The sequence below is a fragment of the Homalodisca vitripennis genome, chromosome 3, assembly GCF_021130785.1.
Source record: "Homalodisca vitripennis isolate AUS2020 chromosome 3, UT_GWSS_2.1, whole genome shotgun sequence".
Lineage (NCBI taxonomy): Eukaryota > Metazoa > Arthropoda > Insecta > Hemiptera > Cicadellidae > Homalodisca > Homalodisca vitripennis.
This window is the reverse complement of record NC_060209.1, coordinates 139917365-139934244: the sequence shown is the minus strand read 5'-3', so window position 1 is coordinate 139934244 and position 16880 is coordinate 139917365. Positions and strand designations below refer to the sequence as shown.

Below are 16880 nucleotides of genomic sequence, written 5' to 3'. Positions count from 1 at the left end.
AGAAATTACCTTTAGATATTGTGTTATTGCGTTATCGGTTCTCTTAATAAACGAGATGACAGGGAATAATGAGGACGTAGTGAGAGCTATGCATTTTTTGTGGATGAAAACCATTTATAAACATAAGAGTTGTCATTTAATTTATAATATTTAATTTTTACAATATTTAATTTAATATAATATATAATTAAATTAAATTTATATAACTCGGGAAGCTAAAGAAATTTAATCTATGTCTGTCTATTTGTCTGCTTATTTGATTTGTCTGTGTATCTCTCTATCCACACGATATCTCGAAAACAATCTAATCTACATACTTGAAATATTGCATGAAGTTTAATATAAATATGAGGAATACTGAGTTCAGTGATGGTACTTGTCAATCCATAGGGTTTTTTACAATGGTCTTAGAGAAAAGGTAATGGCAACGATAAAATAGTAGAATAAATAAATTTGTAGTCAAACTGAGTACAAATAATATGAGATCTGAATATTATTATTTATAAAGTACAACGAAAAATAACACAATGTTAAATTTTGGTAGCTACATTTCATTTCAGCTCACTCTTGCGTTATAGTGACCTCCCTAGCTTACCAGAACGGTTATTATTCGAAGAATGTTAAAAAACATAAATTAATATAAAAAATATGCATGTATTATGTGGCAAAATATTGAGAGAAATATTTCATCCTTAGACATTAAATACTGCAAGAAATTTCATTCATGCTTAGAAAACATTTTGTTATTATGATGGTGTTTGTCCAACCATGGAGTTTGGCTGTACCTAATTTTTGTGCAAACTTCTCCTTTGTATGGTAGAATAATACCAATCAGCCTGCAGGATAATTCGAGAGTGAAAAGACTTTTATACATGAAATTTTGAATGCAATCTCATTAGAGCCTGTTATGCAACACGTGGTGTAGCATAACATAGAGGCAAGGTGTAAAATTTTACTTTTGTTAAGTTATTTTGCAGTAATTTTTACAGTTCTTTTGCTTTTCTGTTCCTCCCAAAGGGTTTGGTTTTGCTGCTGGCTGCTAGCGCCCTGTCGGCGCCCCAGGGAGGTCTCAAGGAACCCAAGGAGGCGCAGCCCCAGCTTCGCCAGATCTACAACCAGGGGGAGCCACTGGTGTTGCAGTCCACGCCTCAGTTCGGTGCCCGCCTCTCTCAGAGCGTGCCCGCAGGGGCGCAGCTCGTCTACCTTCAGGGCGGATATCAGCAGCCCCAGTACTACTCTGCGGGCCAGCAGGTAGCCTACCTCCCCGGAGCTCCGTCACAGGTACTATCAATAATACAGCTATGAAATTTATTATTTTATTCCGAATATAAAAATGTTTCTAACAAGGTATCTGTTGCCTCATAACAAGTTTACTACATAAAATGTTTCATGCATACATGTACGTAAACAGTGCAGGCTACACATAAGTCAATTTCATTTAAAAATGTATATCTTATATTATTAGTATATAATCGTAAAATACATACATTTCTAAACAAACCGAGGTTCTACATATTGTAACAGGTTCATTTTAACTAAAGTCATTTTTATCATATAACACAAATCAGATTTCACAAATAACAGCTGTTTTTTTATTCTTAAATACTAATTTATTCTGATGTCTTTGCATCACCTAATAACAGAGGTCTGAAAAACCACTGTTTGAAAAGTAAAAAATTCCAGATTTTTCAGTACCGTAATATCATATTTTGTTATTGTTTCAGTAGAAGTAATTGTAAAACAACAAAGAAAACGTGCGTTTAATGATGTTTTCCGTATGGTATAAAACGCTCTTAGCTGCACAAAAATGTCTAGATGCTTAATCGTATTTACGATCTCGGTTTCGCCTCTGTCGTAAGAGAAGATGGCGCACCGATAACAACCACTATTACTCCTAGTGATGAAAAATACTATTAAAGTTCTTGCATTAGGCATAATATTTTTAATTAATTATCTGTCGTAGTTTTAATAACGGTTTCTTTGTAATCATGATCAATAACGTTTTTAGATTTATCAGGTTGTGTTAGAGAGGGCTTCTTAGCCATAACTTCGCCTGGTAAAATAAGACATCTTTACTTTACTTTAATTTATCCTAATAATATTATAAATGTGAAAGTGCCCTCGTTTGTTTGTTTTACTTTCACGCGTAAACTATTCAACCGATTATACTGAAATTTGACATGGACATTCATACGGTCCCTAGGATGATTATAGGGCTATTCGTATTTCGAAGATCCCTCTGGGCTACGGCCTACTGGTCTGTAAAGTAGCAAAATATCCCATCTTGCTTTCTAAGGTTGTGTAACATGAAAGCACCTGTTAAATGTAATAATTCTGTACAAAAAATGCATTATAACAGCACAACCATATGTTTAATTTATTAAACCAGTATTTTCAATTTGCTTACATTTTTATATATTGAAATATAAGAAAAAGAACAACACTTTTTATTTCAACATAGTGACAATAAGGCAACAAATTAATATATTTCGGATTTTATCTATTCTGGATGTAGGCCTACTAAATTGGAAATGTGTATATTTAAGGTATTGAGTTTTATTTCCTTAGACATATTTGGAACAAGTGGAATCACAAAGCAATAAAAGAGACAATAAATGCAATTTTCATGACAGAAAATCGTTAAGGGTACATCGCCCCGTTTCTCACTGTTGAGGTACGCTATACGATACTGATTAGGTATATAAATACTAACATATAATTCCTAGAGTAGACCTAGCAAATACACAGAATTTAAAAGCAGTAGTCCATAAAATGTAGTTATTTTATTTTTCCTAGCAAAATAAAAGCCATAATTATATTCATACGGGTACTGTTATATTTGACAAAATGTATACAAAAGTAAAACTTTCTGTTTCTTTTATTAAATATATGGACACCGCTTAAACCACACTATGAACATAAAAGATACATCGCGCATACAAGCCAAATTCACAAGTTATACACTATAAATTTTAATTTAGATTATGAAACTTAAATAGTTTAGAAGTTTTAGAATTCTGTCTGTAAGTAACTTAAAACATTATCGTCAATTAAATAATTCAAATATATCCGAGTAACACATTTGTTAATTAGTTTATCCATCTTATAACCGTGAATCTAAGATGTATAAGGTCTTACATTTGCCAAGACCGAAGATAATTTAAACTTGGTGTACGTTAGTTTTATTGTTGACAATGAAGAAACACTGAACACTTTGTATGTTCAATAAATAATTCCACATTCACACATCTATATTCAGTGTGAAAGTATAATATGTTTAAAACTTCTATATGTAACTATTTAAAATTCTGCTCTAATCAAATTTTTTTCCTTAAGCATAGGATTCAGAAACTGAATGTTGCCACACACATATTATTATTACTGTAAACAGGCTTTCCTTTCCGGCGCTCCCTCTCAGGCTTTCTACTCCGCTCAGTATGCTCAACCTCAGGCCAACCTGGTTGCCGTCAAGAAAGACTGTTAAGCCTGCCGTGTACAACGTGGCTGCTGGAGCTCCCCAGGGTGCGTACAGACCACCCGTAGTATCCACCTTCAAGGTTCAACCTCCTCAAGCTGCCTTCTCTGGCTTCAAGGCTGCAGTTCCAGCTCCCGCCCCGGCCCTCAAGTTCCAAGCTGCTCCCGCCCCTGCCCCCGCCGTCAAGCTGAGCGCTGCCCCCAGCCAGTATTCCCAAATATCTCCAGAACCATACCACGTCATCGTCAAACAGGTTGAAGATAACAACTTTGACGGCTCCTTCACTTACAGGTTCGTGTTATAAATCTGTTATTGGTAAATCCATATCCTTGTAAATTACTATAATATAAAAACATGTTATTTTGAAAAGTACACTTTATTATGATTTAAATTTATTTCGTTCGATAACAAAATTAAGGAGTGAGAAAAAATCTTATCTATCATTTTCAAACAGATGCATTTTAAAAAGTATTTAAATTTGGCATTATCATTGTCATTAATATTTTTTAAATCAGTTTTTATTGTTAGAAACATACATTTTAGCTTTGATAGGTGTAATCCCATACGTTCTCACATGGATAAGTTTATAAGAAAATATAGAATGTCTCTAAATTACTCTGTCAGTTAAAATGAGCGTCAAGAGCTACTACATACAAAAATATTTTTCCTTATATGTAGATCATTTAAATTTTTAAATATATTAGTATTGAGTTTCATGTAAATGTTACATTACAAAAATTACAGAATAAAGTGATGTTTCTGAAGACGTAATATCAAATATATATAATTGTTTCAGCTACGAAACCGACCACGGTATAGTTGTGGAGTCTTCTGGATTTTTGAAGAATGCCGGCACTGAAGACGAGGCCCAGGTGATGCAGGGTAGCTACACCTACTACTCCCCCGAGGGTGTGCCAATCACCACTACCTACATCGCCGATGAGAATGGCTTCCAAGTCCAGGTGATTACTCGGAATATAATACTGTTCCTGGATTGAATCAAAGCATGTTACAAGGGTAATACAAGCCATTAATACAAGTTGGTTGAGAGTGAATAGGTAGGATTATCGCTTTACTCATCCAACCATGTACCTTTTCCTTTTTGTACTTTTCAAATACATGGAATTAACTACCACGCACAGGTTATGACTTATATTAATATCTCATGCGAAATTATATATGCGATGAGGTTATAAATAGATTGCATCTGACTTCTAACGGCAGAGAATGAAAATATAATGCAATAAATTTAGCAGAAATGTGCACACGGGAGGAAAGCAGATTATAAGGAATGTTAGTAAGTGTAGCCTGTTATAGTTTTATGTGTCTGCCTTCACAAGTTCAAGAGTAAAACAGCTTTAAATTTACGCAACATTAAATGAACGAACTATTACGATAAAAATAATATATAAATATTATGTATATGTGAATAATGTGCAATGCAATAAATAATTTATTATGATGCACTTTAGGGTGATCACCTCCCAGTGGCTCCTCCACTCCCAGAGGCTATCGCCAAGTCCATAGAGTACCAGCGCAGCCTGCCGCCCAGTCCAGAAGAAGAGCTTCCCTCCCGACAGTGATCTGCCCACCCAGCCGCCCGCCTTCCTGACTCAAATTGAGTCACGTCGATATAAACTTACCTTTTCTTTTTATTGTCAATAGTTTTCATCTTCCTTTACAATAATAATAAAGTGCAATATTTGCAAACTTAAATATGAAGTTCATTACTGCATTACCCTTATGAATACTGGTGAATGTAACTAAGAAAATTCCTAATTGGATTATGAGTACATAATACCGATAACTTTGAAAATTTCCAACAAACTAAAATTTAATCAACAGATTGATTGTAAAAGATATACCCTGTATACACTTTTATAAGAGTTAAAAGACCACATACTATTTACCACTCAAATCTGACTAAGTGGAAACGTAAGTGCGTTGCAAAAATTATTACGTGAGTGTAAACAGACTTCAAAATTTGAAATATTAATATGTGTAGGGGGAAAGAGAATATTTTAATTATATAAGCACAATATTGTGTTTCTTGAAATGAATAGAGCATTTCCCGTAGAAGACAAATTATTGATTGTCAGCAATCTCTTAGTTTTGGTGGTGGTCGAAATATCAGATACCGGACGAATAAAAAATTTTTTAAATCCTTTTTACATAAACATAAATTTTTAGCTCAACACTCTTAAATATCCTGTCAAAAGCATAAATAATGCTATCAGACCACAAGTTCTTCAAATTCAAAAATCTGTTAAAAATGTTATGAGTATATCGAAATTATGAAACTTGGATATGAAATTGGGTAATTAAAATAAAAAAATTACAAACCATCATTTTATATTTATGACCCTCTTTCTATAATTTCTTTTTTTTTGTTGAAATATGTGTGATCATAGTTATTTCTTTGGCTCAGCGACATCTAATATGCTTGAGAACATCTCGTTGGTACTATTAGGGCTCTTAGCATACTTGTTTGACACTAGAATTACCATTTACAACGAGATGAGATTCAGATTGCAGATATGGATGTATCTGAGTAAGCACCACTTACCTCAGATATGCCTCTAAACGCCTCATCGTAAAAGGCATAGTATGTGCAGACGAAGATGCCCATAATGGTGTGACTAAATGTGAGGAGAATGATGTTTATATCCCCTAATTATACCAGAAATTACCTCAGGACTACTTACCTCCAAGCAGACGTTCAATTAGTGGTATTGATGAAGATTTAGCTTAATTTATGAAGCTAAAACGTCTTGCTGGTGTAAAAAACAAGAAGACTTTCAATGGATATGAAGATGTGACCTTTGGACCTCATTATATTCATGTTTGTCTTGATGTACAGGTGGGTATCGCGAAAGGTCGAGCATTCAAATCATAACCGGTAGATTTTTATCAGTATAGAATTATTATATTTAAAGCTGCATGCATTTTGAATAATATAGTTCCAGCAAAGAACCAAATATATATATATTATTTTTGCTATATGTCATATAACATGTAGCTTTTTGTTTTGTTTAATTGTTACAAGAACTTATCTACCTAAGTATTATGCAAACTTTATAGTTAAGTGTCTAATGCCCTATGGCGTTGAAGTAATAAACTACGTTATAAGAATAAGTGTCATTTTCGGATCATAATGAGTATTGAGTATAAAGAATAAAAAAGGAATGTGATTACAGGCATTGCGTATCTCTTCATTATACAAAAAAATTAAAATTGTAAGAAGTATTTTGGCTAACACACAATTTACTTTCATGTTTTGAATAACAAATTTCGTATACTTTAAAGTTAAAGCTGGTAGCATTTTGGCAGTTATAAGTGTTAGTTTATGGAACTCCTGAAATTTTTATTGAAAATCAAAACTATAAAGCTGTTCAGGAAAAGATACCCGTATTTGTATGTTTAATTACTAGCTAAACAATAGGAATGAGCAACTTATCAATAGTTCTATTGAAAGGAAACTGTCTGGAACATGTATAATTATTTTACCCACCTTCATACACAGGAAAAGTGTGTGGAAAGTGCTTTAAGAGAACTTGGAATAATTTCATATTTTATCGCATTCACAACCAGAGAACATTGAGTACTTTTTACAAAATATACTATTTCTAATTTATTTTCTTTAAATAAGCTAAAAGAAATAATTTATTACATTGCAAATACATGTAAAACATATTTCAATAATTTAGTCAGTCAATGTATCGACTTGGTGAACATATTTAATTTAAAATACGTTCGTAGACATTTTTTATAATATCAAAACTTTTTGGATTGCTTATAAAAAAGCTATGCTTAACGATAGCAATAAATTAGTTTTGATACGGTTTCCTTACATAAACGTTTGGAGTTCAAAATTTGGAATATTGTTTTCTGCGATTGTCTGTAGCATTATTTGAATGTGAGCAAAACTTTTGATTGTCTGATAGACGTTTGTGATTGGCTGGATGAATTAAAAAAATATTCTACTCTCGGACCTTCAAATATGTTTTCCCCTGTAAATTATAACACTATTTATAGACATGAGTATTCCAAAATTATTGGTAGCTATACAGATTCTACTTTAATTTAAAATCATTTGTATCATAACTAAAATTATTTGTTACATGTGAGTATGGGAAATTCTTAGATTTTATTTACCTTAACTATAGCTTTTAAAATTAAAAGATATAAAAAATATCACAAAACCATAAACATGTGTGTTTGCTAAAAACATTTAATGAAATTGTTAATGATACTGCAACAAATTATATATTATTTTTATTGTTACTACAATACTAAAATAATTTAATTACTTAAATTGGATAAAATAAACTGTACTTTGTAATCTTGTATTTTTATTTATTTATCACACTTAACTCTTTTTCAGCAGTGTATAGGTTTTATGGTTTGAATGGGCCAATTTCAATGTTAGGTTCCATAAAAAATCTAAACAATTTTAATTGTTATATCTTCGTTTTTAAGTGGGGTATATATATAAAGTCCCAGGAATAATATAACATAAACTACATGTTTATGTAAAAAAAAATAATAAAATACAGTTTGTTCTATAAGAAATACTAAACTGACCACCATATTAGTAAATTATGGCGTTTTTTAAACATTTGAAATATATATTCTTGATAGTCTCTAAGAACAAACATAATATGTTGCCCATTTAAAGTTTGCTGTCAAATTTATTGTTTCCATGATCACAGTCATGGCACATTTTAAAAAGACACGCAACAGAGTGAATACAGTTTTTACAGTAAGCATGTAAGTACATGGATGCACAGTTATTTACAGGGTTAAAATTAAATTTTAGAGGGATATAAAACGATATTGCGTATATGATAGAATCTGATATGTATGTAGTCCTCTTATAGAGTACTAAGTATTACTTTTTGCACTACCGTGTTATCTAATGCTCTTCTTACCAATTATCTCACTCTACATAGTATTCAAATGGTAATAAAAGTGTCATATAATTTAATCTAAAATTACCATAAGACACTTACTATTCAATAATTCTAGAATGGAAGAGTTGTTATGACCGTCCTTCTCGGAGTGTGGTATGCGAAGAGCTCATTAAAGTCGCTGTCTGACCTTTAGGAAAGTATTAGTGAAAAAAGTAGATCTGCCAAATTGATCAGGATCTGGAATGTATCTAATCAGTATATATAGGTAGCATGTGTCATCTAAGTCACATTCTGTCAGGTGGTGAGCATAGCGGGCCGTCATGAACTCTTTGGTAAGTCTTCACATTCATATGATACTAAATATAATTTTTACAAACTATATAGAACTAACTATTGTATCTCATATATTGTCAAGGATGGAAAATAGTTATGATCAATATTACCAAATAGTAAATGCTAATAATCCATGAAACGAAAATTTTCTGCATTTTTATTTTATTGTTAGGCAGGTTATTGGCTAATTGATAGCGAAGCCTATCCCTTTAGGGATAAAAACATTTCATTTTGATTTATATAACTGTCCGCACGACGTATCCAGGACGAAATAAATTATGGACTTGATGTTTTGCGTGATAAACATATATTTTAATGATCGTGGATACTACTCGTTTATAGTATTTGGCCAAGTCTTAGAAAACATTTTTCAAATATCCCAAACATTAAAAGTTCAGGTATAATAGTATTTTTAATTTCCAAATTATGAACTGTTGTATTCTAAAATTACGTATTGGAAATTGGAAAGTATTTATTTCTCCTTGAAATTGGAAGGGATTTTTTGATCTCTGATTAACATCATATTGTTATCAATTAATACTAACCTACAGGAGTATTGTTTTTTTTTTAAGGAGAATGCATGCGTCAAACATGCCAACATTTGCTATTATGTAACACCGTTTTATTACTGCAAAGTGATCAATTCCTTGCATGAAAATGAAGTTGATCTGTATAACTAATTATATAAATGTAACTTGATGATGCTTGTATAGTAAGAGTTTAACTCAAATAAGACCGATGAGTAACAATTAACTTGACAACCTGTGCTAGTGCTCTAGTCAATCTAAAGATATTATCATATTTGTGATAAATGCATCTATTTTATAACAACGCATTTGTAAAGGCGCATTTGATGTATTGCCAGAGAAATCGCGTACGCCAACAACGAAAATATATGTACATATTTCATCACTATATAAAAGAGTAGATATTCTATGAATTGTTTACTATTTGCAATACTAAATATGAAACAAATAAATAGGCCTAATAATAATAATTTGTTTATTTCATAAATGTGATGTAAGACTTGACCTAAGGTTGCCCCTTTACAATTTTAAAAGGAATTAGTTTAATTTTCAAAAAATAAAAACTACTATTATAATTTGTATAGCTGTCAAGTATTATATTATTTAAACTTCCCTTTTTCAGATTGTTCTCTTGTTTGTGTGCGGAGCTGTTTCTGCTCACCACGGACAATACCATCCTGTACAGGCTTCTCTCCAGAGCTACTCGGCTATCCCCCAGGTTCCCCGTGCAGCATGTCTACCCAGCGCGAGTTGTACCAGCGGTCGTCCCCGCACTCCAGCTCCCGGCTCCGGTGTATTCCACCCCACAATACCCGGCCTCTACCAGTGGCTACGTAGCAACTCCAGTAAGGACCTATACACCTCGGTATCAGGCACCAGTACAAGTCTCACAGCCAGTGTACAGCAGACAATATGCGAGACCGGCAGCTATTCTCAGACAAAGTCAAGACAACAACTTTGACGGCTCATTCAGTTATGAGTAAGTAGGCTACTATGTTTTAGAGACTAAAAATGTAGAACTAAGACTTTTTATATTTATTGACGAGTGAAACTTTCCTGTTATAAAAAAAACCTTCTCCATAAGCAAAGTGATTTTTGGGACATTATATTCTTAAAATACGGGTATTATCGTTATAGGTTGGCATTATAATCTTGTAATACCTTTTATATAATATTCAAATTTTGGTAAGAAACAATAGCAGTGTTTTGTTGAAAAGTAGAAAATGAAAAATGCACTGTATTGGATAAGATTTTTAGTGTTAAGTTCATTTGATGAATTTATTAACACTTTTTTGTTTGTTTATAGAATATAAAATGTATAATATTTATTATTATATTTATATACAGGTTCAAGTTTCTTATTAGACACGGTATGTCAATAATTGATTGCAAGTATATAAAATTAGTTGTCTTTAGTTATCGTGTTCATAACATTTTCTTTTCAATTAAGTTTCCAGACCGAGAATGGCATATCCGCACAAGCACAAGGGTACCTGAAGAACCCTGGTACTGTAGCTGAGTCACAGGTGATCCACGGACAGTTCGCCTACACCTCACCGGATGGAACCCCCATTGCCACCCGTTACTATGCCGATGACACAGGGTTCCACGCCGAGGGTTCCCATCTGCCCGTATCTCCTCAGGCCCCTCAGGCCATTTCCAGGTCTCTTTCTTACCAGAAATCACCTCTGGTCTCAATCCACTAGAGAAAGTAATATAACTCGAAGTTGGTTTTTAGATGTTCATAGATTATTAATGTAAATAAAAATAAAAATAAACATTATATTGAATTTATTAATATCCTGATTTCGTATAATTATGAACATACTCGTATTTATTTTCTTACGGTAAGACTATTGGATTATGAATAAAAGAATGTAAGTAAAATTGTCTAATTATCTAAATTACACAGTATAATATATCTCATAAACTTAAGCTAACGTTATAATTTTCACATATGGTATTATCTTTACAACGATCAATGGTATTTTTACAGAATATATGTGGTGTGGAAATTTGGTTCCAATATAAATATTCTTTAAAAAAATCCTATAAACCGTTTATCGTAATATTTGGAACATAAAGTGCAGCCTTCTGTTCTTTTTTGTATTTTGATTGTGTATATATATATATATATATATATATTATATATATATATATATATATATGTGTGAAATATGATAAAAATCTTAGTATAAAATGGTATCTAATAGTAATTAATAATATCAATAAGTCGTAAAAACCTCCTCGCGATGTATTACTTAAGTGTCCTTTGACAAAGTTAGTAATGTTGGTGGGGGCAATTCTGTGGGTGGGTTGGGTAAATGACTAACATCCACCACCATTGTCTCATTGATAGGGGGAACATACGAATATGATGATTGTGGAACTCTGCGCCGAGCAATGTGGTGAAGAAATATGTGAGACGTTATACTTTGTCTTGAAGGATCCGTTCGGTCTGATTTTTCGAATTTCCGCAGTGGGTCATGTTGATCAGGTATTTCAATATGGTGGAGAATTTCTTCTCTGGAAATGATGGGTAAAGCTTCTGCCACTTGCAAATTGGAGATTAAGATGCAGCTCCCCCAAAGCATACATATTAGGAAAATATGTGTCACCTGAAATCATTAATGGTCATAATAAAGGTAGTATGCAAGATCTAAAACATAGTATGCAATATTATTTTGATTTAATAAGTTACGTGTTATATTTAGAAACACATTTAGAGCAATTAGAGCAACGGTTTATGAAGTGGAAAAACTAAGTATTAACCACTGTAACCAGTATTATTTAGATAGACTAATTCAGACAAAAATCAAAATCTTATGTAACCCAATTAACTTATGTCGCTTTAATACTAACTTATTTATACTACTAGCTAATTTATTTCTGAAGGTGCGATTCTTATGGATAAAGACAACAAATCATAATGTGGTAAATTATGATAGCAATAATTCTCCTCGAATTATTCACACAATATTAAGAGTTCCTTGTGTAACCTTGATACTATCTAATAAGGTCAATAGCTCATCCACTAGTGAAATTAAGATAAATATGTATTTATCTTAATGTAATTTATGCACTGACCTAGTTCTATTATTGTTTATACTGTAATTTAAAGGCTACTCTGTCTGAAGATTGGCCATGAGTCAATTCGGACATAGGCTACAGACTTGGAAACTTTTAGATACAAGCCTATTATAAACACTCCTATACTTTCTTAGGAATGAGAATTAAAAGACAAAGAAATGTTCAGTAAAAATAATGTTGAATAACAGTTTGGTATTTTTGTAAACTCGATGAGACACTACTTTTGGTATATTTTTTATCTTATTAAATAAAAAACAAAAGACCACGATTTAATTTCAAAAGTTTCGTTAAGTAAATACGTAGTGTTACAACTCAATGATAATTTGGATAAACTATACAAACGAAACAAATCTAGAACCTTTACATTCTCTTCGTTTAGATCAAAATATAAAAAAAATAATTGGAAACGAGAAATAAATAATGCCAAATCTGAGTTTATAAGAAATAAAATAATCAACTGGTTAAACCGAACGAAACCCATCTAAAACATTGACAATCTTAAAAACCCATATGTTGTTGCAAATAAGTTAAATTCAATTTACAGCGAGGACGATAGTTTGCTCGTTTACGGACGATAGATGCTGCCTTAGAAGTAAAAGCATAGGTGAAAATTAATTAACTCACTGCTTCTCAATCAATAAAATACAAGACCCATTAATTTCTACATCATCAAATCAATCTCGTAACTTAATGTCATATGCTGTTACAAATCAAGAAGTGAAGTTTTTAGATCACAAAATCGAAGACTTAGTGTAAATGAGAAATAAATAGTGCTACATCCGAGTTTATAAGAAACAAAATAAACAACTGACTAAACATAACGGAAATCATCTGGTACATTGTAAGATATAAAAAGGAAACACAGTCAAAACTAATATTAACATCAGTTTATGAAATACTGATGGAGGAATCATAAAGCCCCCTATGTTGTCGCAAATATGTTTAGATCAATTCACAGCGAGTAAGATAGTTTGCTCGTTTGTGGCGATAGAAGCTGCCTTAGAAGAAAAGTATATGAGGAAATGAATTCTATAATATAGTGGTTTCATCATAATTGACTGCTTCTTAATCAAGAAAATACAATACATATTAAGTTCTGCATCACCGAATCAAGCATGTCCTTTGGAATTAAAAATCACGAAGTGAATTTTGTCGGGATTATATTTCTTGGAATTTTTCTCTATTATAAGCATCTAAGTTTGGCTCACACCTCTGACACATTTTTAAATCTGTTATCTGAGGAGTCTGCTTTGAAACAGTTGTCTTCTCTGATTCAGAGGAAAGCACACCTTACGGCTTATTATGGGATTATCTCACCAACCTCTCATATTTAGTTACTGTTTGAGGCCATGACAGGACCAAAACCAAATCTCTTTAAAACGACAATAAATAAAACCATGAAATATTTATATACAACTCTATTTATAAATAACGATATTATGACTTTCCAGCAATATCTTTATTTTAGACAATTTGTTTGTTTGGAAGAATATTAATCTATTCACTTTATAATAAAATTAGACTATAAGTTACTATAGTTAGGCTAAATAGCAATCTTTTTGGCCCTGAAGTTGGAAAGCGAAGCAGTATGCATGTGTACTAAATAGCTTCAATAATTTTAATGTAAGTTGAAAACTGACGATACTAGTATTCTTATCGAAATCACTTAAAAAGCTCCACGCCGATTTGAATCGGAAGTGGAAATGTTTAAGCTAAATATTGTTGCAGTGTTAATGGGACAGTCAACAGTTGAATAAAATTACCATAGGTTTCACACGCCATAGTAGAGTTTATGTTGTTGCCACGATATGTAAAACTTATAGATCTGATGACAGTTTTAATCGGAGTTAACAGTCAAAATTAAAGATAGCGCATCAGAGATACCGCAGACCAGAAGTAGACTTTGAAATATAAGTTTTATCCGAGACCTTCATATTATGTACATTTGGAACAACCAAGCTAAATTAACTGTGAAACAGTAAATAAGTTACACAGAAAACTATTTTACACATCAGAGACTTTATGATCGCGGTAACTATTTAGTCATAAGTGAGCGTGTACACAAAGTGCCAAATAAGTCTGAAACCCAAAAAAATAGTAAATTCTTTGAGATCCAATTTGGGGTGTTGTATTTTTACCAAATCATTTTAATTTGATGTGCAACTCGAAATATGCTAGCATGTAAAATTTTTATGGCTCCCTCCGAAATACGCCCCTCAGACGTGATGAAAACCGGTAAAATTTGGATTATTCATTGTAATACTTAAGCCTAAGCGGAATGTTCTTACCTGTGATCGTGTGACGATTGGGGGACCGGTACAAGGCTAAATAGGCACCCTGCATTTGTTCATCATTATGAAAAAGCAACTCAACAATGACATTTAAAATACCTTTCACTGTTAGTAGATTAAAGGAGCAGTAGTAGAAACTTTTTGTCTTGAAACCTACGTATGTGTGTCTATATTAATAGATCAATAAATCAGTGCTCAAGACAAAATCAACTGTGGTATCATAAAATATTTACTGGAATTGAATTTAAATTATGGGAATAAAGACTTTTAGGCTGTTCATGGATATATTTCATTGGAAAAAATGCAAAACCTACTTAAAATTGAAGATATCTTAAACCAGAAATAGATTAAAAGGGCCGGAATTAGACGGTTTTTGATCATAGTAGGTTTCCGAAACTGTTCCTCGCTTCACAGTGTACAATATCCTGGCCAGGATAATGATTCACCTTGGACCAATGTTCCTTACATCATTTTCCGCTATAGAGTTTGCCACCAGATTTCAATCGACTAAATTTAATCATTTACATTTTTTGCTACACAGACATTGACACATAAATACAGAAATCCGATTTCCATCAAGTAGTGGGATTAAAAGAAATTAAATTACAATTTCTTAAAATTAAAATTTGCATAATTATACTATATATATTGTTCCTCTTTAAGATACAAATAAGTTACAATATGCATATGTCTGACAATAAAATATCAACTATTTATGATTTTGAAACAAATATGAAAAATCGATCGCTCTATAAATAATGTATTATGACGAAATAATAAATAAAATCAAAGCTTCCAGGATAGTTGTGTTAGTAAATATTCGTACCACATGGCTATATTAAACACTATACACGTATTCCTTATCAGTTATGCTTTATATATTAAGTTAGGAAATATTTATTACAAATTTAAACATAATTTTTACAATCAAAAACGCTAACTTGACTCATTGGTTCTACCATATGGTTTCGTCCGCTTTGGTTATTCTTATAGTTTTAACAAATCATTAGTAAACTTTCTAGAGAAAAACATACAACCTAAAATACCGAAACATTTTTGCATTTTCTCGTTGTCTCCAATAATTACCGCAATATTGTTATATTTTATGATAAACTGTACTTTTAGTATGTAGTCTAAAAGAATATAGAGATTATTGGAACAGGTTTTTATACTAAAACTGAAGTTGATCTGTGCGTTGTTGCCATCTCACTTTAATTATGTACGTCTTCTTGAACTATCACTGTGTATTTTAGTACCTAGTTAGGTTATCAGTATTAATGCACTTATATTAAATATGAATATTATTAATTAAACTAACTCTTGAGCTACTGTTTTAAAATGTTTTGCTGGAACCCATTCGTTTCCATGCGAATTCTGCTTATAAATTAAGAAATTCAAGTGTTAAATCTTTTTACGTCGTTATTCTCTGATGCAAATGTTTGATCTAAATCATAAGTTTTTTAAAATATTATGACGAATGGTTTAAGTTGTACAAATATATTACCATAATCCTGCACTTTTTCTTTGCTAAGATTTTGTAAATTACTTTGTAAAGTCCTTTTACATTTGTACATAACTGTATCGTATTATTTCACCAATATAACACTTCCTTTTACTTATTTATAACCTAGATTTAACTTTTAACTATACAAAGTAGTCCAAAATTGTAAATGCATTGAAGCGTAAAAACATCATTACTCTCAAATGAAAGGCAATTTACAATAAATATTAACTATTACAAAGCATTGTATTACAATGGGTTTTTACCTACAGTGAATGTTCATTAACAAACATAAATTTAGCGTACATATGTATAGAACCTATATGTGAGGCATGTTTTAATAAAGGTTTTAACAGTATTCTAAACATGCGGGATAATAACTTTAAACTTTAGATATATGCACGGCTCTAGGGTTAAATCGCACTAAACATTTATTACTCGGTGTTTTCATAATTTTATATTAAAACTTGGAAGAATATAAAATTGTTGGAGGAATATAAATTATCTTATGTAAAGTTTTCTGTTATCTAGTATTGTTTCATATACTTATAAGTTAATCAGAAGTATTTAAATACCAAACCCACTAATTATGAAATATCCTATTTTGTATACTTACCAGATACATGGTGGCTATATGTGGATATTCACTGCTCACTCACTGCTTCACTCTTGAGATCTATCCGAACCTTGACTGAATCGTTACATGTTATCACTTAGGTTATTCTGGATAACCTTTCAAATGACCTCATT

General features: G+C 31.8%; 3 protein-coding genes across 4 annotated transcripts; 2 read left to right on the top strand and 1 right to left on the bottom strand.

Moving 5' to 3' along the window:
* Window positions 1–1146: 1146 nt before the first annotated feature.
* Window positions 1147–5191, top strand: LOC124357577 (endocuticle structural glycoprotein SgAbd-2-like). Of its 2 annotated transcripts, none has more exons than XM_046809495.1 (4): window positions 1147–1281; window positions 3392–3766; window positions 4272–4437; window positions 4948–5191. In XM_046809495.1, exons 2-4 carry the CDS (start codon window positions 3438–3440, stop codon window positions 5056–5058), a joined length of 606 nt encoding a protein of 201 aa, XP_046665451.1. In that variant the 5' UTR covers window positions 1147–1281; window positions 3392–3437; the 3' UTR covers window positions 5059–5191. The 2 variants fall into 2 exon arrangements, with proteins under 2 accessions (XP_046665451.1, XP_046665452.1); XM_046809496.1 differs by having other exon boundaries at window positions 1179–1281; window positions 3419–3766.
* A 1136-nt stretch (window positions 5192–6327) lies between these two features.
* On the top strand, window positions 6328–11031 carry LOC124358377 (endocuticle structural glycoprotein SgAbd-2-like). Its single transcript, XM_046810678.1, has 3 exons — window positions 6328–6335; window positions 9871–10227; window positions 10699–11031. The coding sequence occupies exons 1-3, from the start codon at window positions 6328–6330 to the stop codon at window positions 10952–10954; spliced, it is 621 nt and encodes a 206-aa protein (XP_046666634.1). The 3' UTR covers window positions 10955–11031.
* On the bottom strand, window positions 11025–16855 carry LOC124357581. Its single transcript, XM_046809501.1, has 2 exons — window positions 16747–16855; window positions 11025–11866 (listed from the first exon to the last, which is right to left on the bottom strand). Exons 1-2 carry the CDS (start codon window positions 16753–16755, stop codon window positions 11510–11512), a joined length of 366 nt encoding a protein of 121 aa, XP_046665457.1. The 5' UTR covers window positions 16756–16855; the 3' UTR covers window positions 11025–11509.
* Window positions 16856–16880: the final 25 nt, after the last annotated feature.

Bases quoted from the DNA above. Each gene is read 5' to 3' on its own strand.
- LOC124357577 (XM_046809495.1), top strand. From the start codon at position 3,438: ATGCTCAACCTCAGGCCAACCTGGTTGCCGTCAAGAAAGACTGTTAAG. The intron at 3,767-4,271 runs GTTCGTGTTATA...TAATTGTTTCAG, and splicing joins GACGGCTCCTTCACTTACAG to CTACGAAACCGACCACGGTA. The intron at 4,438-4,947 runs GTGATTACTCGG...GATGCACTTTAG, and splicing joins AGAATGGCTTCCAAGTCCAG to GGTGATCACCTCCCAGTGGC.
- LOC124358377 (XM_046810678.1), top strand. The intron at 10,228-10,698 runs GTAAGTAGGCTA...TTTTCAATTAAG, and splicing joins GACGGCTCATTCAGTTATGA to TTTCCAGACCGAGAATGGCA.